Here is a 27,158-nt window from a genome sequence, read left to right on the forward strand (position 1 = left end):
TAGCAATTCTTTGCTGTTCCCGAATAAACCCATTTTATTGTTTTAGAAGTCAACAACTTCTACTTTAATAATTTTATATAGTTAAACTGTTTTGAATAGCACACTACAGTAACTTTCTTATACTGGTCTAAACGCATACCTTTTCAGAGAAGTTTCAGCATTATGTTACCTAAAACTACTTTCTCTCAATGCTACTTAGAGGTAACCTCCACAGAGCCTAGCTTTTAGGTATTAAATGCTCTGAAACTAGCCTTAAAAATAAAGGAATGAATTAAAAGGGGCTCTTTAAATATTTGATTAAATACCAGGTGGTAACATCAATTTCAAGTATGAATTCCATGCTGGTGAAGGAAAAAAGAGTTTCAATTCAATAAAAATTCTGTTCCACCAGCTCTGCAAAATTTCATGGCTCATCTGCATTCTCTTAAAGCTTCTTCACTGATGGTACTTGTTTAGAAAGGATCAAGAGCCAAGTTTAATATAGGAATTATTTAATTATGTTTAAGACAGTTGTATGTGGCTACTTACTCTGGCATCAAAGTAATTAGCATTAAGATCAAAGGCTTCTTGCATGAATCCAGAATACAAACTTGTTTGGATTTTATGTCATGGAACCATAGAAAGAATCCAGTAAGTCAACTTTCACTGAATTTATTTATGCCTGTCATTTCCTTTGGGGCAAATTCATTTTACAGGCTGCTGGCAAAATAAGAGACTCAAAACTGGTTGGCTTTTATTGTTTGGTATTAACTCTTTAAGCAGCAGCCATAGAGCTGAAGCTAATTCAGCCATGTTGCTGGTTCAAAAGGGAACTTAATGACCTCAAGCGAAAAGCATTTATAAAATCAGTTGACAGGAAAGAGATTAACTGCTATTATGATGTTGCTCCTGAAGCTAGGAACTAGAAAACCGCAATGAATTATGATAATTAGAATACCTCAAAAGCAGAGAAGAGCTACCAGCTACTTTCTGTTCTTTACTAACCTCGCAACAAAGTTTTATTTTTTTTTTAAATTTTCCACTCATCCCCTTGTGCTACAACTGTTTTATTATTAACATCAATGAAATCTGTAAGAACAGCTGTACGTGTTCACAGAATTTCTTAGGGATGAAAGGAGATTCCAAAGATCATCTAATGCAACTAACTAACATCCAAAGAGTACGTTCCTTTTGTCATATCCCCACTAAGTAGCCAATGGATGGAACATCTTCTACCTATTAAAGCAGCCCACTCCATCTTTAGATGAGTCTTGTAGAGAGATTTTATTCAGTAAATAAATCTGTCTCACTATTGCTTCTACTTTGTTGTACCCTTAAAAGTCATGAAAAACAAATCTAACTCTTCTTTCATATGAAGTCCTTTGAGCATCTAAACAGAGTGACTCTTTCTCCAGCTACCCCCATTCCTTCAAATGTTCCCAACATGAAATGCTATTAAGTTCCATGTCTATGTTGGGCAAGCTTCAAAAATTTTAATATGTGTGCATATCTAAAATTATTTTAATTTTTAAAAATATTATATAAAACTGTGAGTTACCAAAACATATTAGTTATCAACTTTAAATGAGTTGATGCTCATTCACAGCAAAATCTTCCTCATAAATGTGCATATTTATACTAACACTCAATAAATTTAGTCAGACACAAGACTGTTTTTATACTATTTAAATAATTAATTGCCCTTAATTGTCTCTAATGTATACCAGTGAAATGTTCACATGAAAGGCTATTTGATAACTAAGATTTTAATAAACATTTAAAGTAACTTTCTACAAAGTTTGGGAGCTTTGTTCTATAGTTTATTTGAGTAACAGGATGAATTGTATAGTTCAAGTAATATAGATGATGATCTCCCTTCCATAACATTGACAACTTTCACCTAAAGTCATACAAACAAACAAACATAAAGTAAAAAATTCTGAATTTTTTAGCCTAAGTCAGAAACTCTGAACTTTAAAGGCATTTTAGTCATCTGATTTCTGAAGGTCCTCAGATGGACTGAATTTTCTGTTTCAAGATCCTCACTTTCAATGTCAGTAGGAGTTATCTATAACATTTCACATGTCCTTAGCTTAAATAGTGGTTCATTAAACACTCATCTGAGTGCTGGCTACACAGACTGTTTTGAAAGGTTAACATATCCAAAGTACAATGACAAAGTTATTAAAAACACAATCACTTACCCAAGACTCATGGTATAAAACTGTTAGTAGATACATTGCATAATCATAATTCTGTCTCTTTAAGGGGCACCTTTAAAAGATAGAGAGAGGGAGGAAGTCAAAATTCTAAAAATTCAGTACATGGAAAAATTTGCAAAGTATACAAATACAAAGGATAACTCATATTCAGGAATTCCGTATCTGACTTAGGAAAATTCCGTTATTGGAAAAAAAATGATCTATGTAGTTTATGACTTGAGGATATTGAACACTGATGTTATTTTTACTTTTATTTAGAGGATATCTTTGCTCTCATCACTAACAAAGTTATTTATATCTGATAATAGCTTTACAACTATTTTTAATATGAATGTGTCCAATCCAAGTGTCCTTCACGATCTCAGGGCTAAGTGTCTGCGATGGTGTGAACATACCTGCTGAGTTCACTTAAAGAATACAGAGAGACTGATGCTAATCTAAATGTTCACCCTGATTTCCCCAGAGCTGATTCTTTTAAAAATGAGCTACACTACACAATGCTATAATTTTTTGCTATCATATTTAAAATGAAACTAATGACCTAATATTAGATAAAATTTCTACATAAATAAGAGCTGGCATTAACTTTTAGGCTAATAAAATAATATAGAAAAGGAAATAATTACTTCTAATTTCTTTAAATATAAAATTATCATATGAAAATTGACTTTAACTGGACTCTGTTTATTCTGTACTTAGGTTTAATAGTCCTCTATTCTATTAAGTTGTTACCATAAAACATACACACACACACACACACACACACACACACACACACACACACACTGACACTTATAAACTTAGCAAAAAAAAATTATCAGAAACTTACAGAATTTCTAACAATAACATTTTAAGTATTTTTAAAAATTGCACAAACTAAAAACACAGCATTATTTCACATTCTCTAAAGCTAAAGCTAGCAAAAAGATATTATTCATAAATTTCAAATTTATTTCTCCTATATGGTAATAATCTAAAATCACGGCTCCCAAGCTTTTCCCACCTCCACACTGTTGCCCACCTCCACACTGTTGCCATCTCTGTATGCCATCTCTGTATGTTGCTACTTCTTTATACCACTAAGAAGCAGAACATAAAACGTGATTGATATTGACACCTCCAAATGCTTTGAAATTAAGATAAGTAGGGAGAGAGGATATCTGCCCACTTATTTTTCTTTATATTTTGACGTAATTTTGAAACAACCAAAGAATAATTCTAGAAATAAAATAACCATTTAGCAAAAACATACCAATAGCCTTTCTTTACCTCAAATGACCTAATTTATAAATTCATATACAATAAATTTAATACTGCTTTTACAAACTTCTACGCTAGCACTGAAATTCTGCTTATTTACAAAAATGCCTTGATAAATTAATTTCCATATTTAATAATTTTGATTTTGAAATATAAGATTTCTATACTTTGACTTTGCAGAAACCTGTTTAAGTATTACTCACTGGCAAGTCATTCTTTCGTTTCCGTCTAACATCTTCCCTGAGTTTTACATACACAAATATATTAAAAATAACAATTTAACTCAGCTAGGCAAGCCTCTCCATGCACATAAAGATCATAGCAACAGAAGGCTAGTGTGAGAATATTAAAAATATGAATTAGACAACTTCTCTGACCTAACAGGTTAATACAAGGACTGCCAGGGGACTGGAGGACAATAAAGCAACACATGTGACAGATCTGCTGAACTTTTTCTTCCTTTACCTATCTGTCTTGATGGTAAGCACATCTGTGCTCTTGCAGTATCGATCTCCTACAAGTTTAATAAGTTTCTTCTTTGCGTGATCATCTAAATTCAAACTGGAAAGTTTAACCTTAAAAATACAAGAAAAAAAAATTTTTTAATTACTTTATAAACTTTGTATAATGAGAAAACAGTGGGAAAATTACTTATACTAACATTAAAAAAGAAACCAAAAGAAACTTTATCAAACTCCTTCCTTTACAGAATTAGTAATTCACAAGTATCATAAAGCCTGATCTTACTCATGGAAAAAAAAAAGCGGGAGCAAAGTGTTTGGAGTTCTTTGAAGGTTCTGGGCATTAGTACCTTTCCTAAAAGAACCAATGACATGTCTCTTAAACAAATGAAATGACAGTGCTTATGAGTATTACTAACTAGTAGAATTCAACTCAATTAGTGTCAGTAAAGCTGTTTATAAAAATAAATGGATGGGGCTTCCTTGGTGGCACAGTGGTTGAGAGTCCGCCTGCTGATGCAGGGGACACAAGTTCGTGCCCTGGTCCAGGAAGATCCCACATGCCGCAGAGTGGCTGGGCCCGTGAGCCATGGCCGCTGAGCCTGCGCATCCGGAGCCTGTGCTCCGTAACGGGAGAGGCCACAACAGTGAGAGGCCCGCGTACCGCAAAAATAAAATAAAATAAAATAAATGGATGAAACACAGGGGCTTTAAGAATTTCTACCATGCAATTATGAGACCCATATCACTGCAACAGTTTAGGGGCTTTTATTTTATTTATTTATTTTTATTCTTGGCTGCACTGGGTCTTCGTTGCTGCGTGCAGGCTTTCTCTAGTGGCAGCGAGCGGGAGCTACTCTTCGTTGCAGTGCGCAGGCTTCGCATTGTGGTGGCTTCTCTTGCTGTGGAGCACAGGCTCTCGGTGAGCGCACTTCAGAAGTTGTGGCATGCAGGCTCAGCAGTTGTGGCATGCGGGCTCAGTAGTTGTGGCTCACAGGCGATAGAGCACAGGCTCAGTAGTTGTGGCGCATGGGCTTAGCTGCTCCGCGCATATGGGATCTTCCCCATCCAGGGATCAAACCCATGTCCCCTGCATTGGCAGGCAGATTCTTAACCACTGTGCCACCAGGAAAGTCCCGGGGCAATTATTTTAAAAGCTACAGATGTCTCGTGGAAGCTAGAATACAACATCCATGAAGGGTCAAAACATTTGAAATAATTCAGCTCAACATTTCTCAAAATGTTAATACTAGTCCCACAGGCTGCTAAAAAGAATGATTTCTTTAAAAAGGCTGTTTCTATTGAGTCCATTTAGGAAATGTTGAGTTAAACTGGGTTCTTCACAGCAGGATTTCTTAGAGGAGGCAACATGTTAAAGAGCATGCTGAATTTCAAGATGCAGCATTGTTATGTAATAATTCCAAAATTTATTTAACCTCAGATTCCACTTTTCAAGGGACAATTCATGAAAGTAGTCTTCCTTAAAACATATTTTGGAAAATGCTGGAATAAATGAACATACTTTTTAATTGGCAGAGAATTATGGCTTGGGCTGAAAAGTATTATCTAGAGATGAATAGGACTGATCCAGGAAAACAGGTTAGAGACTACAATACAGGTAGATAAGGTAAACAACAGACTAGTTTTCCATGGAGAGCATTAAGAATAAGCAAAAATCAGAACTGTATGAAAAAGTTAAATAAGACTTTGAAATCCCACCTATTTCTGCCATCTAGCTTCAATAACCCTGCATTTCACTCAAGACAACCATAGCATAAGAGCTTATTTATTTTCCCACTAGACTGCAAACCCTTGAGAGTAAGAACAATAACTGTCTTGTTCCTGGCAATGACCTAGCACCTAAAAAGCATGCAACATATTGGCTGAATGAATACATAAATTTAAAAAAGGGAGGATATGTTGTTTCCTTTTTAAGCACAGTGAATTTTTTTATTTGGATAGAAAAAATAGGAAATAAAAAAATAAATATAAATGCACTCAAAGAACATTAGTAAGAACACTGATATTAAATATCAATCCCACAGGTAGGCATGTGAAATTACCACAGTTCCCTGAAAAGAATTTATGTCAACAACCAGGTTATTAGCTTGATGGATAAAATAAGCAGTTTTATGATGACTCTGATTGTTAGCAATATGGAGAATTACCTATAAGAAAATCATAAAACGTACCTACGTTATGATTATAATTATGAAAATGTATGTATATCTGCATGCATACAGATACAGTACAGAGAAAGAAATAGATTTTACATTCAGATACTGAACAGGTAGTGATTTTCCCTTTTAAAACTCTTTCAATAAAATCATGATGTTTAACAATACATTTAAAAATTTACCATTTAAAAAATTTGTGTTCTAGTTTTTTATGTAAGAAGCAGTCAAAAACATGTGGCAGCAATGCTGATCATTACTGTGGCAACTGTTTTAAAACTCATTCTTCACATTAATATTTTAATGGTCAAAAATTATATAGTTTTATGCCAGAAGCTCATAAATATTGCAGAAACAGCTGTGCAGTGCACTCACGCCACCTGCTAGCACTCAAAGGCACTGCAAAATTGTAGTCTTTAACCTGGACTAGTATTCTTACATTTAAGTTGAGTGACATTTATTTGTCATTCTTTTTCCAAAATTCAAAAGAATCCTTAGGGTGTCCCTGGTGGCGCAGTGGTTGAGAGTCCGCCTGCCGATGCAGGGGACACGGGTTTGTGCCCCGGTCCGGGAAGATCCCACATGCCGCGGAGCGGCTAAGCCCGTGAGCCATGGCCACTGAGCCTGCATGTCCGGAGCCTGTGCTCCGCAACAGGAGAGGCCACAACAGTGAAAGGCCGGCGTACCACAAAAAAAAAAAAAAGAATCCTTAGACTTTACTTTTTTCAAGTTACTGTATTTTAAAGAGTCAACACTGTACTATTAACATTATCCCCAAAACAACGTTCACATTTCAAATCATAGTTATAGGTGTATCTTCAAATGTCTCATTTAAAAGAAGTACATAAATTGAAAAATGTCTAAATGTGTAAAATATTTTCTTCATTTACAAGAATATGCAGTTAATTAAAGAACTATGGTATTACACATAAGACAAGAATTGGGTTTGATGTCTAGATTTGCTACCTATCAGATAAGTGACCTTAAACAAATCATGTGATCTTCCTGTCTGTTTCCTCATTTATAAAATAGAAAGGATTCACAGAATTTTTGTCAGGAATAAATGAGATTAAATAGAAGAAAGCACTTTTTCTTTTTGTATTTTCTCATCTTTTTTTAAAATTTTCTTTTATTTTTTTTTTATTTTTTTAATTTTCTTTTATTTTTAACATCTTCATTGGAGTATAATTGCTTTACAATGGCGTGTTAGTTTCTGCTTTATAACTAAGTGAATCAGCTATATATATATACATATATCCCCATATCCCCTCCCTCTTGCATCTCCCTCCCACGCTCCCTATTCCACCCCTCTTAAAATCCTATACAAATATGTTATTTTTAATTCTGAACTACTTTTATGACTATCAAAAAAATATACCAACTTTCCTTCTCTGAATTTAAAATTTTGAGCATCTCTGAATATTATTTTATAATATTTGATTACCTTCACAGTACTGCATTAACTCATGCTGGACTACACATGGTTTAGTCTTACTGTTTTACCTACTTTTACCCTTGAACCACATGACACCAGTCTGGACACCACCCCTGAACCTCAACCGTCAGCAGGTAGAGTGAAGAGTCCAGAAGGGCCGAAAGGAGTCAGGCAGAAGGGATACAAGGGGTCGAGGAAGGTATGGCATGGTGGCATGATACAAAAAGGAGACAAGCAGGGATGGCAGCATGATATAATAAGTGGTAACTGGTGGCATACTTTAAATAAAGTGTGAGATTATAGTACTGAAGACAAAGGCCCACAAAAATTAAGACCAAAAACATGAATTAGAATCTAGGATTCCTAGGAATTCCCTGGTGGTCCAGTGGTTAGGACTCGGCGCTTTCACTGCCTTGGGCCTGGGTTCAATCCCTGGTCGGGAACTAAGATCCCGCAAGCTGCACAGCACAGTCAAAAAAAAAAAAAAATCTAGGTTTTCTAACTCTGAGTTCAGAGATTTTTTTTTTTTGGTCATAAAACAGAGCTCAACTGTTTGCTGTTGCTACCAGTATTATTAAAAAGAGGTAACATTTATTACGTTCTTAAAATGTATCAGGTATTATTATTTTATAATAGGGATACTCTATTAACCTGTGGAGTGATATCAGCAAAGTGAATTTTAAGTTCTTTTTCTGTTTTCCTTTTGTTGATCTATATTTTATGAAATGTATACAGTAAATCTGTATTATCTTTTGTGATTTTAAAATATTTTCAATGTCTCTAAATACATAAATATATTGCTATGATATTTAAACTGTCCTATGGAATTGAAAATACACTGGAAAGCTTCATAAATTCATTTCATAAAGATGGTACAACCCTGATACCAAAACCCAAAGAAAGAAAATTACAAATCAATTATGGCTATATTACTGAAAATATTTCTAAAGCTTAAAGTTTGTCTATTTGTTAGCATATATTGCAAAGATGGTTGCAGAGATTTTCAACATATTTTTGCAGCACACTTGGAATGTTCCAATTTAAAATACAGATTACATGGAATGGAGTATGAAAATGAACTTTTTGTACTGGAAGGCCCCTCAGAAAGGTGGGCAGTCATCCTCCAGGATAGGTGAATCAGAAGTACATTAGTCAGGGCTCCCTGGAGAAATGGCTGATTCTGGGAATGGTACAAGGAATATATAAAATGAGCTAGGAGCATTCTGTGGTGCCAAAAAAATAAGGAAGTGTTTAAAAAACAAATGATGGGGCATGACAAAGGAGCAGAGGGGCCAGCTGAAAGAGTGCCCAACTACCAAAGATGAAACAATCTGAGCAACAAAATAAAGTATTATTGGACCATAATCCAAAGGATAAAGTAAAAATCCATGAATCCACACTGATACAAGTAAGTGACTGAGTAAATAAATGAATGGAGGAGAACAGACAAATACTGCACATAAAAGAATTCCAAATAATCTATATTTCTCCCTCGAGGCGGTGGAGCATAACTTCCATAAGTGTGGGCTGTGTACAGTGACTTCCTTCTAAAGAGTACACTATGGAAAGGAAGAAAAAAAAGAGTAATTTTATAGTGGAGAAAACTGGCCAACACTATCTCAGCCAGGTGATCTAAGCTGCATCATCAGTGGTAAGTCATGTGAGGAGCCTATACCCTTGCTATGATGTGATGAGAACGGCACTTAACTTCTGAGGTTTTCCTCCCCAAAACACCTAACAATCTAACCATGAGAAAAACATCAAACAAATCGAAACTGAAGGACATTCTGCAAAATACGTAACTGGTACTTCTCGAAACTGTCAAAGTCATCGAAAACAAGGAAATTCTGAGAAACAATCACAGCCAAGAAGAGCCTAAAGAGACACAATGACTAAGTGTAATGCAGTACCCTGGATGGGATTCTGAACAAAAAAAGGACATTAGGTAAAAACTAAGGAAATCTGAATAAAGTATGAACTTTAATTAATAATGTATCAATATTGATTCATTCATTAGTTATAACAAATGTACCACAGTACCATAAGATGTTAACAGGAGAAATTTGGTGTGAATATGGCAAACTCTGTACTATCCTTGAAGCTTCTCTGTAAATCTAAAACTATTTTAAAAGTAAAAGTTTAATTTAAAAAAAGGCTCATCGGGTAAAACTGCACATAACTGCTGTGTGAAAAAAGACATGTGATGTGCATCACTACTCCGTTAACAAAGGTTTCCAATACTAACTTAGGAGTTAGTTACTAGGGCATATGTGCAATGGCATGTGGCATGTTCCTGGTAAGTGAGAGGAGGGATTTGATATTTCTCCAAAGCAACATGAGATTAGGACAAATAATCCTAAATAAAACATTATCACAGCAAATCAGTCAGTGGTAAAGTAAAAGAATAATGTACCATAAACTGATCAGGGCTCAGAAATGGTTCAGTAATTGAAAATTAATTAATATAATTCATTTCTTTAAAAATTCAAAGGAGATCATTTCAAAAATGCTAGTAAACTAGGAACAGTATACATCGTTAACACAGTAGGGATTATTATCTCTAAACTGAAATCCAATCTCAGAGGCTAAATACTAGAGGCATACCCATTAAAGTAGAGAACAGCACAAGGGACTACATAAACATTTTAGAAACTCTGTCTAACACAAAAGACAAAAAGAAAAAACAAGCTATAGATATTTTAAAAGGAGAACTGAAACTACCATTAATTATCATTTATTTCTTAAGAAATCACCCAAAGAATCAACCAAAAAGTCCTAGCACCCCAATTTTGGTCTCCAAACATCAATGTTCACTAAAAGGTATCAGAGCTCCTGGAGAAATAGCTAATTCCAGGTCTGGGATAAGGAATATTCTATATAGTAAGCCTGGTCCACCTTGTGCCAGAAGGCAAGGAAATTTTCCAATGCTAATGGGCTTGTAATAAAAGGACATAGGAATCAGTTTAGAAGAGATCCTACTGGCCAAAGTTAGGACATACTTTGAACATCAAAAAGAATATGACTTTACTTGATCAAAATTTGCTGAATATACCCATCTACACATTACCTGTTCAAGGGAAAAGCAAAAAATGACAACCCATAACCTCACAATGGAAAGATTTGGGTTGTCAGCCTCTTAACCAAGTGATCAATCTCAGTATACTAAGAATGAGGCAACCAGACTTTACGTGCCCTCTCATGTAATGCAATATAAAATACATAGCAACATCTATCAAGTATTCTTGTCAAAATAGTTTACTATAATCTAATCAGTCCCTTAAATCTAACTTCCACTTTATAGGAAACACAGGAGATAGAGACATAAGGTAAATGATACCAGGATGCATGGAGACAAATTCAGAAGGTAGGAAGCGCTGCAAGGATAAAATTTCTGTCTCTTTACCATGTCTGTGTCATGATGGGGGTTGCAGCTTGGGGGAGCAGGAAGAGGAGGGGTGAGGTCCTTTGCTGTTCTAGATTTTAAAAGATCTAAGTGACATTTTAAGCAAATGTAACAGTGCTTGACTGGATCCTGGTTTAAACAAAAAAGCTATTTAAACATTTTGGTGAGACAACTGGGGAAATCTGAGCGTGGAGTACACACTTTAGATGGTATTAAAAAATTACTGAAAATTTTATTAGCTGTATTAATTATACTGGAATTATATAGGACATTTTCATTAATTTTTAGAGATAACACACTAACATATTTTAGTATGAAAAGTCAGATATTAGTAATTTTAAAGTAAACACTTAAACCAAAAACACACAAATAAATACACAGGAGTATCTGTATAAGTGTATCAAGCACTCAATATTTTAAACTCATCAAAATATTAATTATTATTGATACAGCCATGTGCCATGTGTATGGGTATTTATTATACTACTCTCTATATACATTTGGAATTTTTGATAAGAAAGGTTAAAAAACAGAATTTGGTAAAGTAGCCAAGTAAAAAATTAACTACACCATTTTTGACAAGGGTGTCAAAACAATTCAATGGGGGGAAAATAGTCTTTTCAACAAATAGTGCTGAGACAGATGAATATCCACATGCAAAAAAAAGTTGGTTCCCTACCTTACACCATATATAAAAATTAACTGAAAATGAATCACAGACCTAAATGTAAGAGACAAAACTCTCAGAAGAAAACATAGGAATAAATCTTCATGACCTCGAATTAGACAATGTTTTCTTACATATGGCACCAAAAGCACAAGAAACAAAGAAAAAAATGCATAAATCGGACTTCACCAAAATTAAAATTTTTGTGCTTAAAAGAACACCATCAAGAAAGTGAGATGATCAATGCATGGAATGGGAGAAAATATTTGCAAGTCATATATCTGATAAGCAACTGGTATGAAGAATAAATAAAAAACACAACTGAAAAACAAAAAGTCAAATTACTCAAAAGATGGGCAAAGAATTTAAAGACATTTCCCCAAATAAGATATACAAATGGTCAATAAGCACATGAAAAATTGCTCAACATCATTAGTCATCAGGGAAATGTAAACCAAAACCATAAAGAGATACTTCACACCCATTAGAATGGTGAAAACTATAAAGACCAACAACAATCATTAGGGAGGATGTGGAGAAATTGAAACCCTCAAACACTGCTTATGAAACAGTGCAGTCACTTTGTAAAACAGCTTGGTAGCTCCTCAAAATGTTACACATGGAGTTACCATACAACCCAACAATTCTACTTCTAGGTATATAGCCAACAGAACTAAAAACCTATGTCCACACAAAAACCCGTACACAAAGGTTCACAGCAGCATTATTCATAACAACCAAAAAGTGGAAACAACTCAGATGTCTACTGACTGATAAGTGGATAAATAAAACATGGTATATCCATAAAATCAAACATTATCTGGCAATAAAAAAAATGAAGAACTGATACATGCTATAACAGATGAAACTCTGAAAGCATTATACTAAGCCAAAGTATACATACTGTATGATTCATTTATAGGAAATATCAATAGGCAAAGCAGATTAGTTGTTGACAGGAGCTTGGGGGTAGTGAAGAGCAGGGTAGAATGGGGATTGACTGATAATGGGTATGGGATCTCTTTTTATGGTGATGAAAATTTCTGGAGTCAGGCAGTGGTGATGGTTGCACAACTCTGATATACTAAAAACAACTGAGTTGTAAACTTTAAAAGGATGAATTCTACAGTATGTGAATTATATCTCAATAAAGCTGTTATTAAAAAGGAAAAAGAAGTATATAAGAAATCAATATACCATCAAAATGGGCAAAGGAGAAAAAAATAAGCACTTTACAAAGGAATACATTCTCACCTTCATTTGAATTCAAAGGCATACATATTTTAAACATAAGATATGTTTTACCTATCAAGCTGAGCGGTAATAATAATAGCTAGGCTGGTGAGAGTACAGGAAAACACACTTTCTCACAATCTGCTGGTGTTGTATCTGTTACATTGCCTGCAGGAATTTTATAATATATAATCAAAAACCTTTCACAATATATATCAAAAATCTACAAAAGATCTATATCCTTTGACCTAACTTCTCATTTTAGTAAGTTATCCTAGGAACATAATCAGGATATATACAAATATTAATCTCAAGAATATTATATTTTTCTAATAAAGAAAACTGTTAGAAAGCCTAAATGTCCCATGATATGGGTAATTTAAATAAATTATGGTAGAGCTACGCTACAGAATTACTTGTCTCTCCCACTTCAGTCTCAGAAAAGGACTATGTCTGAATTGATCAGTGCTGCACCCCTAGCCTCAAACATTGTCCTGGCAAATTAACAGACCCTCATTTACACACTATTCATTAAATAGTGTTTAATAACACTATTAACATTAAACAGTGTTTAATAACATTGAAAATTTTAAATCCACATTGTTAAACAAAATTTGAGCAACTAATCAAATATAGTATCATCCCATTAATATACACAAAGGCTGACTGTCTATATACTAAAATGAGCTCCTGTAGTCAACAGTGGTTATTTGAGTGATGGAATTACAGGCAATTTTATTTATTTATTTATTAGCTGTTGGGGGTAGGAGTTTATTCATTAGTTTATTGATTTTTGGCTGTGTTGGGTCTTCGTTTCTGTGTGAGGGCTTTCTCTAGTTGCGGCAAGCGGGGGCCACTCTTCATCGCGGTGTGCGGGCCTCTCACTATCACGGCCTCTCTTGTTGCGGAGCACAGGCTCCAGACACGGAGGCTCAGTAGTTGTGGCTCACAGGCCTAGTTGCCCCGCGGCATGTGGGATCCTCCCAGACCAGGGCTCAAACCCGTGTCCCCTGAATTAGCAGGCAGATTCTCAATGACTGTGCCACCAGGGAAGCCCCAATTTTATTTTATACTTAAAATAACTTTTATATTCTCCAAATTTCTATGATAAATATGTGTCAGTTTTATAATCACGCATACAAAATATTATTATAAAATAATATGTTCCAATAATTCTTATTTTAAAAAAATTAACTCTTACCCTTAATGTCACTACTCGTGCTTTGGGGTTTCGAATAGATGGTCCTGCTGATACATAACCAGCTGTGTCAATTTCAATTGGAAAATGCTTCCTGCACTTCTCATCACTGTCTAATGCAGCTGGCCACTCGGTGCAAAAATCTGAGAATTAAAAAAAATTATCTCATTTATAGTTTTGTAAGTAAATTCTCTTTATAATGTATGCTAACCGACAAAATCAAATTATTGAGGGAGATCACCTTTCAAGATACATGAAATGAAACATGAAATGAAAGAACAGATTCTCTTCTGCACTTATATATACATCATCATCCTGCATGTGTCCCTTTTCTTCCTAAGTGAATCCTATTTAGGGAATTAAGGGAATGATTTGGATAGTTCAGGTTTGGTGGGGAGCAGTTAAAAGGGAGCTATAGACTTGATGGAAGTTTATTATAGCTTTGCACATATCTGTTATGAGACAGTTTATTTCCTTGCCAACTAAAAGCAAGCAGTTCATAGTGCCCTGAGAATTACTGTTTTTGAAAAGGCAATAGATAGTATTAGTTCACACCCAAATGAAGGTTACTAAAAATCAGCTGAAGGGAAGTGAAAGAACCTCTGAAAAAACTCTAAGAGGGAACTGCCTGGAGGTCCAGTGGTTAGGACTCGGCGTTTTCCCTGCTGTGGCCTGGGTTCAATCCCTGGTCAGGGAACTAAGATCCAGCAAGCCTCACGGCACAGCCAAAAACAAAAAAAAAGCTCTACTGAGATGTGGTCAACCTTCTTTCAGAAACTGAGTTCAATAGGGCCTCTAACTATAACAGGTACAAAAGCCTCGATCACCTTTAAATGATCCTTCCAGTAATTCATGTTTCTTCAATGTGACTTCTGAGCCACTGGGGCTCAGTGGAAAAAGGAACAGACTTGTCCTCACCTTCAGGCAAGACAGATAGCCTAGAGAGGAGTGGGTCTGGGTCTGAGACCTGGGCTACAACCGAAGTTCCAAGCACTGAGAACACTGCTCACAGCACAGAGGTGTAAACTCAGGCCTCAAATGAAAAAAAAAATCTTTAAAGGAAAAGAGAGAGCTCCCAGCCTCCCGCAGCTATCAGTACTACTAGTATTGAGGGACTTCATAGGTGGGCAACTGATTTTATTTTGCCCTATTCCTATCAAGTTAGTGTGGTACAGGGCTCTCAGCTTGGGATGAAAACTTCTGGCATTATCAGGTTCCCCTCAATAGAAACCTCATTTCCTAAATAGCCTCATTCTAAGAAAAAGTAATTGGTTTCTGAGGTCAAACACATTAGACCCCATGGATCTGTGCTTTCTCCAATAACATTTTCCCTCAGCTAACAACTTTCTTATAATAAGCACTATATTTAGCTCCCATTTAGGCTTTAATATCAGTCAGCAAAATGTCACTCTGGATTATAGAGACTTTCCAAGATCTGGGACTAAATATATGTTAGCAAATTAAGTATAGCTCACACTATTCCCTAAAAACTGTGTTTAAGAGATCAATACTCACACACTTTGAGGGGAAAGAAATATCTTTGCCATTAAGAACATTTTGACATTTAAATAAAATGAACAGAGCAAAATTACTGGGGTTAAATTTCATTCCCATTATGAACTAATTCCAGTTTCCTGTACTATAAGACGCAACACTGCCAGGCACTTTATAAGACAGACTAGTTTGGGGAATTTTATGAGTTACTGGATTTGTACCGACTTTCTTTTTTTTTTTTTTTAAACTTTGGGTAAGTCATTTCAATCACCAGATGATAATTACAGCTTTTAAATTAAATTACCTGATTATATGTTCAAGAAAACACAGCCAACTGAAAAGTACATAATAGACCCCTATTAGCCTTTTATTCATCTGATAGGTAGAGCAACAGACTAGACTTTAGAAGACCTTGGTTTTTACTTAACTTCTGCCACGATTATTAAAGTTTTGGTAAATTACCTAACTCTCCTGTGCTTCAAATTTTCCATTTGCAAGTTAGATACAAAATCTGAACTGACCTACTTGAAAGAAAACTCAGAAGAAATATGTGAAAAGCCTTTGAGTTATTTGGAAGATACAATCTAAATCTAGAAGCTGGCCAAAGTGTAAAGGCAAAATTAAGGAAAGATTAAAACATTCACTTAAATACTGTAAGATATAATGCTACTCTTCTAAATATGCTGTATGAAAGCCTTTCATTTGAAAATTATAAAGTATTTTAGAACTACCTCATTACAATGACCAGTTTCTAAATTATAAATGCACATTTTCAAATATTGTTTAAAAAGGAAAAATACTGGGGCTTCCCTGGTGGTGCAGTGTTTGGGAGTCTGCCTGCCGATGCAGGGGACGCGGGTTCGTGCCCCGGTCCGGGAGGATCCCACATGCCGCGGGGCGGCTGGGCCCGTGAGCCATGGCCGCTGAGCCTGCGCGTCCGGAGCCTGTGCTCCGCAACGGAAGAGGCCACAACAGTGAGAGGCCCGCGTACCGCAAAAAAAAAAAAAAAAAAAAAAAAAAAAAAAAAAAAAAAAAAAAGGAAAAATACTGAATTTATCACAGGATAATGCATTTGTTAACTGGCTTTACAAAGGACCAAAAAATGATATATGATTTGTGTCATATGGGGCACAAATGTGCAACAGTGATCTGTGTCAGTCCAATATCAGGCTAATATCAACAAATATAGAAACATACAAAGGGACAGAAATGCATCATAATGTCCCAAAACAAAAGACCACATAAATGAATGAAAATAGTAAGAGATTTTTCTTCCCTCATATCAAGAGTAAGGTTATTATTCCTACTTTTTAGCCCTCTTTTTAAAACCTCTTTATTTTCTCTTCTTCCTTATAATTTTCAGTGGAAGGCCCTCCCAGAAGCTCAAATTTCATCATAATCATGTTCACTAACTTATTTCTCCTTTTAGCATAATCAGGCTACCTGTGAAGTTTCTAGGTTTCATTTTCTTTCCTGAAAAGACTTAACAAGTATACTGAGCATGTATATACATCACCTTTAAATCAGCATAAATTTAAGACTTCAAAGGTACTAACTCTTGCATTAAACTACATAATCAATAAGTAATAGCTACAAACCTAAAACAACTCAAATTTGCTTACCTATATATAGTCCAATACAACTAGAACAGAAATTGAATTGGAATATTGTATATATTATGAACCATGAACAAAAAGTCCTCTTTGCCTTTACCTCCATTTATGTGGGAAGAAGAAAGATGATATAGTATAGGTGAGTAAAATCGCTATTTACAACTAGCAATCAACAGATATTGTTGAAATTTAACAAGTCTGGAAATGGAGGAGGTATAATCATATTCAGGTGATTAGTTCCATTTTATATATATCAAACTATACATATAATTTACATTTACATATACTATGTATAGAGTATATATAATATATATTCTTTATGTGTTTAAAGAATATATAAAATTATACGTGCACACACACACACACACACACACACACACACACACACACAAATAATAAGACCTTAATAATGACTAAAAGAGAACACGTCTGGAATGAGGGGCCAGGGAGGGAAAGAAGAAGCAAGAGACTGCTACTTTTCATCATCAGCTCTTGTACTATTTAATTTTACCATAGGTATGTATCACTTCTAATTCCTTTAAAATTTTGAACAATTTCTTCAGGATAACCCTTTTCTGCAAAGTATCCCATTACTGGCCCCACTGACTATTCAGCTACTCAGCATCCTTCTACACTATCTTCAGTTTGGGCCATATTGATTTGCATCTGTTGTTAACACTCTACAATATTTTCTTCAGCCTTTTTATGTATATGCTTTTTATAATTCAACAATAAGTCCCTAACCTACTTGAGCAAGGATTATGGTTTCTGATCCCCAGAACTTATTCAGCAGATAACTGCAAGTTTGTACTCTTTGAAGATCTCCCTTTTTCCTCCACTCCTCAGTCCCTGGTAACCACCACCCTACCCTGTTTCTATGACCTCAGATTTTTCAGATTTCAAATATGTGATAATTATATAGTATTTGTCATGCTGTCTGACATATTCCACTTAGCATAATGCCCTCAAGGTCCCTCCACATTGTCACAAATGGCAGGATGTTCTTCTTTCTTGTGACTGAATAATATTCCACTGTTCGTGCGTGCGTGTGTGTGCACGTGTGTGTATACACCACATCTTCTTTATCCATTCATCCATCCACCGATGAACACTTAGGTTGTTTCCATATCTTACACAGGCCTCTCACTGTTGTGGCCTCTCCTGTTGCAGAGCATAGGCTCCGGAAGCGCAGGCTCAGTGGCCATGGCTCATGGGCCCAGCCACTCCACGGCACGTGGGATCTTCCCGGACCAGGGCATGAACCCTTGTCCCCTGCATCGGCAGGCAGACTCTCAGCCACTGTGCCACCAGGGAAGCCCTGTTTCCATATCTTGACTGTTGTGAATAATGCTGCAGTGAACATGGGAGTTGAGATATCTCCTCAATATTGTCTTCACTTCCTTTGGATACATACCAAGAAGTGGGATTGTTGGATCATACAGCAGCTCTATTTTTAATTTTTTGAGGACCCTTCATACTGTTCTCCACAGCGGCTGCACCAATTTGCATTCCTACCAACAGTGCACAAAGGTTCCCTTTTCTCCACGTCCCCATCAACATTTGTTATCTCATCTTCCTGAAGAGTCATTTTAACAGGTACTGTGGTTTTGATTTTTTTTTTTTTTTTTTTGATTTTGATTTCCCTGATGATTAGTGAAGTTGAGAATCTTTTCATGTACTCACCGGCCATTTGTATGTCTTCTTTGGAAAAATGTCTATTTGATTCTTCTGCCCATTTTAAAATCAGATTGTTTTTTTACTATTGAGTTATATGAGTTCTTCATGTATTTTGGATATTAACCCTTATCAGATATATGATTTGCAAATATTTTCTGCCATTCCACAGATTGCCTTTTCATTTCACTGATGGCTTCCTTTGCTGTGCAGAAGGTTTTTAGTTTGAGGTAGTCCCACTTGCTAGCTATTTTTGTTTTTGTTGCCTTTGCTTTAGGTGTCAAATTCCAAAAAATCATTGCCGAGACAAATGTCAAGGAGCTTACACCCAATGTTTTCCTCTAGGAGTTTTATAGTTTCAGGTCTTATGTTCAAGTTTTTAATTCATGTCAAGTTGATTTTTGTGTATAGTGTTAAAAATATGGTCCAGTTTCATTCTTCTACATGTGTCTGTCCAGTTTTCCCAACATTTATTGAAGAAACTATCCTTTCCTGCTTAAATATTTTTGGCTCTTTTGTCATAAATTAATTAACCAAATATACATGAGTTTATTTTGAAGCTCTCTGTTCTGTTCCATTGATCTATGCCTCTGTTTTCATGACAATAACATACTGCTTTGATTACTACTATCGCTTCGTAATACAGTTTGAAATCAGGATGTGTGATGCCTCCAGCTTTGTTCTTTTTTCTCAATATTGTTTTGGCTATTTGAGGTCTTTTGTGGTTCTGTACAAATTTAAGGAGTTTGTTCCATTTGTGTGAAAAACACCACTAGAATTTTGACAGGGATTACACTGAATCTGTAGATTGCTTTGGGTTTTATAGACATTTTAACAATATTAATTCTTCCAATCCATATCTTATACTTACTTGTGTCTTCTTCAATTCCTTTCATCAATATTTTACAGTTTTCAGTGTATAGATCTTTCACCCCTTGATTAAAAGTATTCTCTTATTTTATTTTGCGTTCATGTATTTTGTTTTTCTTCCAGTTTTACTGAGATATAATCGGCATGCAGCACTGTATAAGTTTAAGGTCTAGGGCTTCCCTGGTGGCACAGTGGTTAAAAGTCCGCCTGCCGACGCAGGGGACGCAGGTTCGTGCCCCGGTCCGGGAAGATCCCACATGCCGCGGAACGGCTGGGCCCGTGAGCCACGGCCGCTGAGCCTGCGCGTCCGGAGCCTGTGCTCCGCAACGGGAGAGGCCACAACAGTGAGAGGCCCGCGTACCGCAAAAAAAAAAAAAAGTTTAAGGTCTACAGCATAATGATCTGACTTGCATACATCATGAAACGATCATCACAAGAAAGTCAGTGAATATCCATCATCTCATACAAATACAATATTAAATAAATTAAAAAAAATTTGTTTTCCTTGTTATAAGTACTCTTAGTATTTATTCTCTTAACTTTCATACAGAACATATAGCAGTGTTAATTATATTTATTATGTTGTACCTTATATCCCTAGTATTTAGTTACCTTATAACTGGAAGTCTGTACCTTTTGACTGCCTTCATTCAATTCCCCCTCCCCTGACCCAGTATTTTATTCTTTTTGATGCTATTGTAAATAAAAGTATTCTCTTAATTTCTCTTTTAAGAAAAAGAGAAATTTAATTTACAAATTTAAAAATTACATTAAAAGTTAAAATTAAATTACATTTAAATTTTAAAAATTAAATTTTAAATTAAATTACAAATTTAAAAAATCTCTTTCTGAACTCCCATGTTCACTGCAGAAAATGCAACTGATTTTTGATACCGACTTTGTATCCTGCAACTTTACTGAATTCGTTTATTAATTTTAATAGATTTTTGGACCTTTCAGATTTTCTATGTATAAGATAATGTCCTCAGCAAGTAAAGACAATTTTACTTCTTCCTTTCCAACGTGAATGCCTTTTATTTCTTTTTCTTGCCTAACTGCTCTGGCTAGAACTTCCAGTACTATGTTGAATAAAAGTGGTGACAGCGGGCATCCCTGTCTTGTCCTGATCTTAGAGGAAAAGCCTTTAGCTTTTCATGGTTGTAATACGATATTAGTTGTGGACTTGTTATATGTGGCCTTTATTATGTTGAAGTTTGTTCCCTCTATATCCACTGTGTTGAGAGTTTTCTCATGAAAGGATGATAAATTCTATCAAATGCTTTTTCTGCATCTACTGAGACGATCATATGATTTTCATCCTTCATTTTGTTAATGTGATGTGTCATGTTGATTTACTTGCAGGTGTAGAACTACCTTGCATCCCTGGAATAAATCCTTCTTGATCATGGTGTATGATCCTTTTAATGTACTACTGAATTTGGTTTGCTAGTATTTTGTTGAGGATTTTTGATCTATGCTCATCAGGGATATTGGCCTGTAATTTGTCCTTATCTGGCTTTGGTATCAGGGTAATGCTAGATTTATAAAATGAGTGTGGGTGTTCCCTCCTCTTCTACTGTTTAAAAGAGTTTGAGAACGACTGGTAATTCTTTGTATGTTTAGTAGAATTCACCAGTGAATTAGGAGTTTGAGATTAATATATATGCATGAATATATATAAAACAGATAACCAATAAGAACCTACTGTATAGCACAGGGTCCAATACTCAATATTTTGTAATAACCTATAAGGGAAAAGAATCTGAAAAAGAATATGTATATATTCTTAATATATAATAAATGTATAAATGTATAACTGAATAACTTTGCTATATACCTGAAACTAACAAAGCACTGTAAATCAACTATGATTCAATTAAAAAAAAAAAAAAAAAAAAGAATTCACCAGTGAAGCCATCTGGTCCTGGACTTTCCCTGGTGGGAGGTTTTTGATCAGTGATTCAATCTCCTTACTAGTAACTGGTCTGGTTCAGATTTTCTATTTCTTCATGATTCAGTCTTGGTATATTACATGTTTCTAGGAATGTATCCATTTCTTCTAGGTTGCCCAATTTGTTGGCATAAAAATGTTCACAGTAGTCTCTTAGATCCTTTGTACCAATATTTCTGTGATACCAGTTGTAATGTCTCCTATTTCATTTATAATTTTGAGGCCTCTCTTTTTCTTGGTGAGTCTAGTTAAAGGTTTGTCTACGTTGTTTACATTTTCAAAAAACAAGCTCTCAGTTTCACTGATCTTTTCTGTTGTCCTTTTAGTCTCAATTTATTTCCACTCCAACCATTATTTCCTTCCTTCTACTAACTTTGGGCTAAGTTTGTTCTTCTTTCTCTAGTTCCTTGGGATCTAAAGTTATGTGGTTTATTTAACATTTTTCTTTATTCTTAAGGTAGGCATTTATTGCTATAAACTTCCCTCTTGGAACTGCTTTGGGGATATTCCATATCTCAAGATATTTTTTTGATTTCTCTTTGATTGCTTCTTTAAATCAATATGCGTTTAGGGGCATGCTATTTGATCTCCACGTATCTGTTAATCTTCTAGTTTTCTTCTTGTAATAAGATTTCTAGTTTCGTATCATTGTGGTTGGAAAAAATGCTTGATATGATTTCAATCTTCTTAAGTTTATTAAGACTTATTTTGTGGCCTAACATATAATCTATCCTGAAAAATGTTTCATGTGTACTTGAGAAGAATGTGTATACTGCTGCTGTTGGATGGAATGTTCTGTAAATGTCTGTTAAATTCACTTGATCTAACATGTAAGTTTAAATCCAATGTTTCCTTACTGACTTTCTGTCTGGATGATCTACCCATTGTTGAAAGTGGAGTACTGAAGCTCCCTACTATTACTGTATTGCTATCTCTTCCTTCAATTCTGTAAATATTTTCTGTATATTAAGTGCTCCTACTCTGGGCACACAAATATTCACAAATATTATATCCTCTTGATAAACTGACCCCTTTATCATTAGAAATGAGATTCCTATGAAACTAATAAAATATTAAGTTCATATTACAAAACAACCACATACCTTTAAGAGCTTCACAGTGCTTTTTAATTGCTACAGGAGTCAAATGCAGAAAATTGGGAATCTAAAATAGAGAATTTTAAAGGATAAATTAGCTAAGTGTCTTTGTGTGTGTGCGTGTCTGGGGGGCTATGCCACACAGCTTGCAGAATCTTAGTTCCCCAACCAGGGATTGAACCTGGGCTCCAGCGGTGAAAGTGCCGAGTCCTAACCACTGGACAGCCAGGGAATTCCTGCCTAAGTGTCTTAAAAACATGAAACAGACAATTTTCTCATAAAACTAAATCATAAGGCCCACAAACCTTGTAATAAATAAAATCTGGTTTTCTTTTAAACAATACTGATTCCATGTCACAGGTGTTGTAAATTCAAGAAATGAATTTCCTAAAATAAAGATTCAGTACCAAGTATCTTATGAGAATGATGGTGGAGAAGAAACATTATTTTTATAGTATTATTCTTGCCACAAATCTACAGGAGTATATACTTCCCTTATAAAACTGAAAGCACTTTAGGACACAGACCATTGTTTAATAATCCTAATTCCCCTGGAATACATATCACTGAGATACATTTTCTACTTTATACTTAATAGACATTTTATAAATTGAATGGATGAATAAATGAAGCGAGCAGATCTTAAATGAACAGTTTAATGAAGTTGGGAATATCTTTATGATACACTGAGAGGTTCTCTAAACATTTATAGGGCCAATGGAAATTTAGGTAAGGTCAGAGATTTGATTCCTTCAAATAATTAACATTTCCTAGTATATTTCTTAAATAATATTAAGCATCTAAAGAGAAAATTTAGTTTAAAGAAACTCACTTGGAAAGAAACTTTGAACAAACAGAAAGTTACTCTAAACATTATATCTGGAATCTTAAGTGCTAATCAGAAAATGATTATTTTAATCAAGAGAAAACAGGCAACAAATATTGGGATTATGAGGTGGGTGACTTCATTTTCTATACTTTTATTTTACTTGTTTATTTATTCTATACTTTTATTTTTGAAACATGATTCAAAATCGTAAAAGGAAAAAAATAATAGCTGATGCTTACACAGCATTTACACTGGCACTGTTCTATGAACACCATACATATTACCTCAGTTTACAAGCTTATTCAATGGCACTTACTAGGAACAGATCGTATCATCGGACTAAGCATTAAGGTGATTCTTAAAAGGGATGGCATGCATTAAATGTTTGGATTTTTATGTTTATTAAAATTCCATTCACAACCATCATTACAAATATATTGCTATTCTCTTTCACCAAGCGATATTTTCCACAGATCTTTTCTTTAAACTAAGTTCAATTCTTCTCTTCATTGAAGAAAACATTAGTTTTATAGGCGTTTGTTTTCTTGTCTCTTGAAATGTTCCCATTTCCAAATTTCATCTGCCTATCTCCAGCAGCAAACAAACCCCTCTTCATATTACGATCTCATTTTTTACCAGCAACTTTTAGCAAATTTTTGTTTTTCACGAAGACTCTTATTTAGCAGAAAATACAATTCCTTGATGATAATTTCACTGTATATAAAAGGAAACCATCTAAGATATGCATTCCCAGGCTATGCATATTTGTATTTTCTTTAAGAAGTCTGTTTTTCAGAAATCATTATAGATGCTATCAACTCATTACAGATGCTATCAACTGAAGCATTTAACATGACCTATTTTTCTTGAAGAAACAAAGAAGTTTAAGGCCTATAACAATACTATTAAATAATTTTCTGTAAAAGTTTTAGATCTGTTTTTCAAAAGTAAAAACTTCTCCCAGTTCTCAAACTCAGATTAGGTTATTTCACTTTTCTTAGTTCTGCTTAAAAGACACAATATAGAAAAGATATAATAGAAACGAAAAAGCCAAAAGGAGGCCATAGGACCAATCAATTACATTCTTAAATGCCTAGGGTTCTTTGAGCCTTCTTTGCTGAGGATAACCAAAACATAATATCCATTATTATCTGGAAAAAGATTGAATTAAAATACAGTAAGCTGCTATGCACTGAACCTTGAAGTGTTGGGGGAGAGGGTAGGTGCCAGAGGGAGATCAGCATTTATTTAGATATAAGTTTTAGTCAATGAACCAGAAACTTATCTTACCTTTAAAAGTTCCAGATTTCCCTCCTTAGCCATGGGCACCCCTCTTTTTACTGGATAACCCATTCGAACAGGAAGAGGTACTGCTGAGGGTTTAAATGGCGCTGCAACAGGGTAAACACTAGGCCAGTCCTGGTCAACAGCCATTTTCTCTGTCCTAGGAGGTAGTGCCTGAGGAATGTAGAATAGTTTAATATTTTAAATATAAACATATTCTTTAATTTTAAAGCAAAAAAGCTGCAATTAAGAGAAACATAAGAGGACTTACAACCTACATAAAATCTGACCTCCCACAGCTAATGTCGCTGAAATGAAAAAACACTAAACGTACCTAAACATCTCTGGCACAGTTTCCTTAAACCCAGTAGCAAGGATCCCCTTTAACAGCACATTTCCTTCACAAAAAAATTTCTCTATCTTATTTATTTACTTAGACTTTTAGCAAACTTTCTACATATTGTTTATGAAGGGGTAAGTAAGATATATTTTGAATAAGTTTTAAAACTTTGATGAAAGTCAGTACATGAGGTGACAGTGATACAAACTTGGAAATAAAGGAAATAAGAAAAAGGAACATAAAGAATAAGAATTCAGAAATAAATAAATTAGGATTAAACTAAATGAACAGATACATAATGAGAAATAATATGTTTCCTAGGCCCAGAGAATAACTACATGATATTTTAGTCAATCACATTAACATATTTATTTTTTAAACTGTATCTGATAGACAGAGATGCCCAGCATTCCCTTTAAACCCAAAACGAAGGTTTGAAGAGGCAAAACTAGGCAACACCCATCTAAGTAATATACATGTAGTATATGTCCTGGAAGCAGTTAATATTCCTGTGAAAATGACTACTCTATACAATTATAATTGGTGCCATTTAACTTCCAACTAATGTGCCTTTGTTCTGACTCCATGCTTCCTAAGTGACCGTATAATTTGGATTCCTCCATAGAGATACCTACAGGGTGAGACCAAACCGGTTAGATTAATGCATACATCCCAGGCTGCATGACTGTTCAAGGCATCATCAAAAATAATTCTTTATTCTGGTTTATATACCTATTTCCTGGGAGTATGTGAGTGAGTCCACCTCTCAAAGATGATCCAATCTCAGGGAACTGACAAAAAGCAGTGGAAGACTAGAGCCAGGGCTGTGGTCGTCACCCAGTCAACAGCCCCTTGAGAAGAAGCCTTCTCGTGCAGTGCCCTTCTGCCTCATAAAGAGTATCTGCCTCACTTCAGAATTTCAGAAACCAGTAAGACAGTCTATACCAGAGTACATTAGCTGCTTACCTTTCTTCTTAGTGGCCTTCCATATCTGGATGTTCTTTCTGTTGTAGCTAAAAGACAACGCAACAGTTACAGAGAATTTTATAACACAGAGCTGTTCAACATTGTTCATGATCCCACAATTCTCACATAATTTAAAGTATTCAGTAATATAAAAATGAAACAATAATCCATTTTCTGTAAGTTCAGGGACTAAATCATTTTAATGAAAATGAAAATTCAGAAATAGGTAAGAAAATCCAAGAGCTACTTGAATATAAAATATATTGTGATTGACGATATGGTGAACTCATCAACTAGAGCAATATCTTCAGTAACTTTTAAGGTTCATCATCAAATAAGCTTACTTTCCCAAGATAAAATATCTAATTAGAAATAAGTATTTTACATCTTTAAAAGTAACTGGCTTGAAATATTCTAATATATACTTGCTCATATTTGGAATTATTCTGTTCTTTACACACACACAGACACAAAACAATCTTCAGTTTTCCTTCTCTACTGTTTATTAGCACTGCCAATGCTACAATAATGCCAATAATAACAAAACTCATAGTTATTCCTAATAAATCACATAACTGTACAAGAGGGTAAGTTACTTACATACAGTATCTACCTTTTAAAATATTAACTTATGTCTCTCTAAATTAATGTTTTGCTCTACTAAAATAATATATAATAACTGTATTTATTCAGCACTTTCACATGTCCAGACACTGCTAAATGCTTTTCATTATCTCATTTAATTTTATTCTTCACAATAACTGTAAGTACTATTATTATCCTTATTTAGAGGTCTTTTAGCCAAGAAAACTAAAGACCAAGTAGTCAGGGTGATGACAGCATAGCACAGAAGACCTCACATTCTGAACCACTAACTCAAGCTTCACAAGCTCCATAACTACACCGAACTTCCAGCACCAGGTCCCTGAGTTTTTCTCTGAACTTTCCGTTCTGTCTGTCTACAATGTGCCTCCCTTTCATCTGCCTGCCTTCTATCTCCTACTCCCT

The 27,158-nt window shown here is 34.9% G+C and overlaps 1 protein-coding gene across 1 annotated transcript in view; it reads right to left on the bottom strand.

Moving 5' to 3' along the window:
- The window catches only part of MRPS35 (mitochondrial ribosomal protein S35), a 42,380-nt gene that overhangs the window by 12,511 nt on the left and 2,711 nt on the right, over window positions 1-27,158 (bottom strand). Inside the window, exons 2-7 of the mRNA XM_065887344.1 lie at window positions 26,151-26,197; window positions 24,851-25,018; window positions 22,738-22,798; window positions 14,036-14,175; window positions 3,927-4,036; window positions 2,184-2,253 (exon numbers count right to left, since the gene is read on the bottom strand). Coding sequence (XP_065743416.1) covers window positions 2,184-2,253; window positions 3,927-4,036; window positions 14,036-14,175; window positions 22,738-22,798; window positions 24,851-25,018; window positions 26,151-26,197 — 596 coding nt within the window. The remainder of the gene's footprint in view (window positions 1-2,183; window positions 2,254-3,926; window positions 4,037-14,035; window positions 14,176-22,737; window positions 22,799-24,850; window positions 25,019-26,150; window positions 26,198-27,158) is intronic.

The sequence above is a fragment of the Phocoena phocoena genome, chromosome 11 (assembly GCF_963924675.1).
Source record: "Phocoena phocoena chromosome 11, mPhoPho1.1, whole genome shotgun sequence".
Lineage (NCBI taxonomy): Eukaryota > Metazoa > Chordata > Mammalia > Artiodactyla > Phocoenidae > Phocoena > Phocoena phocoena.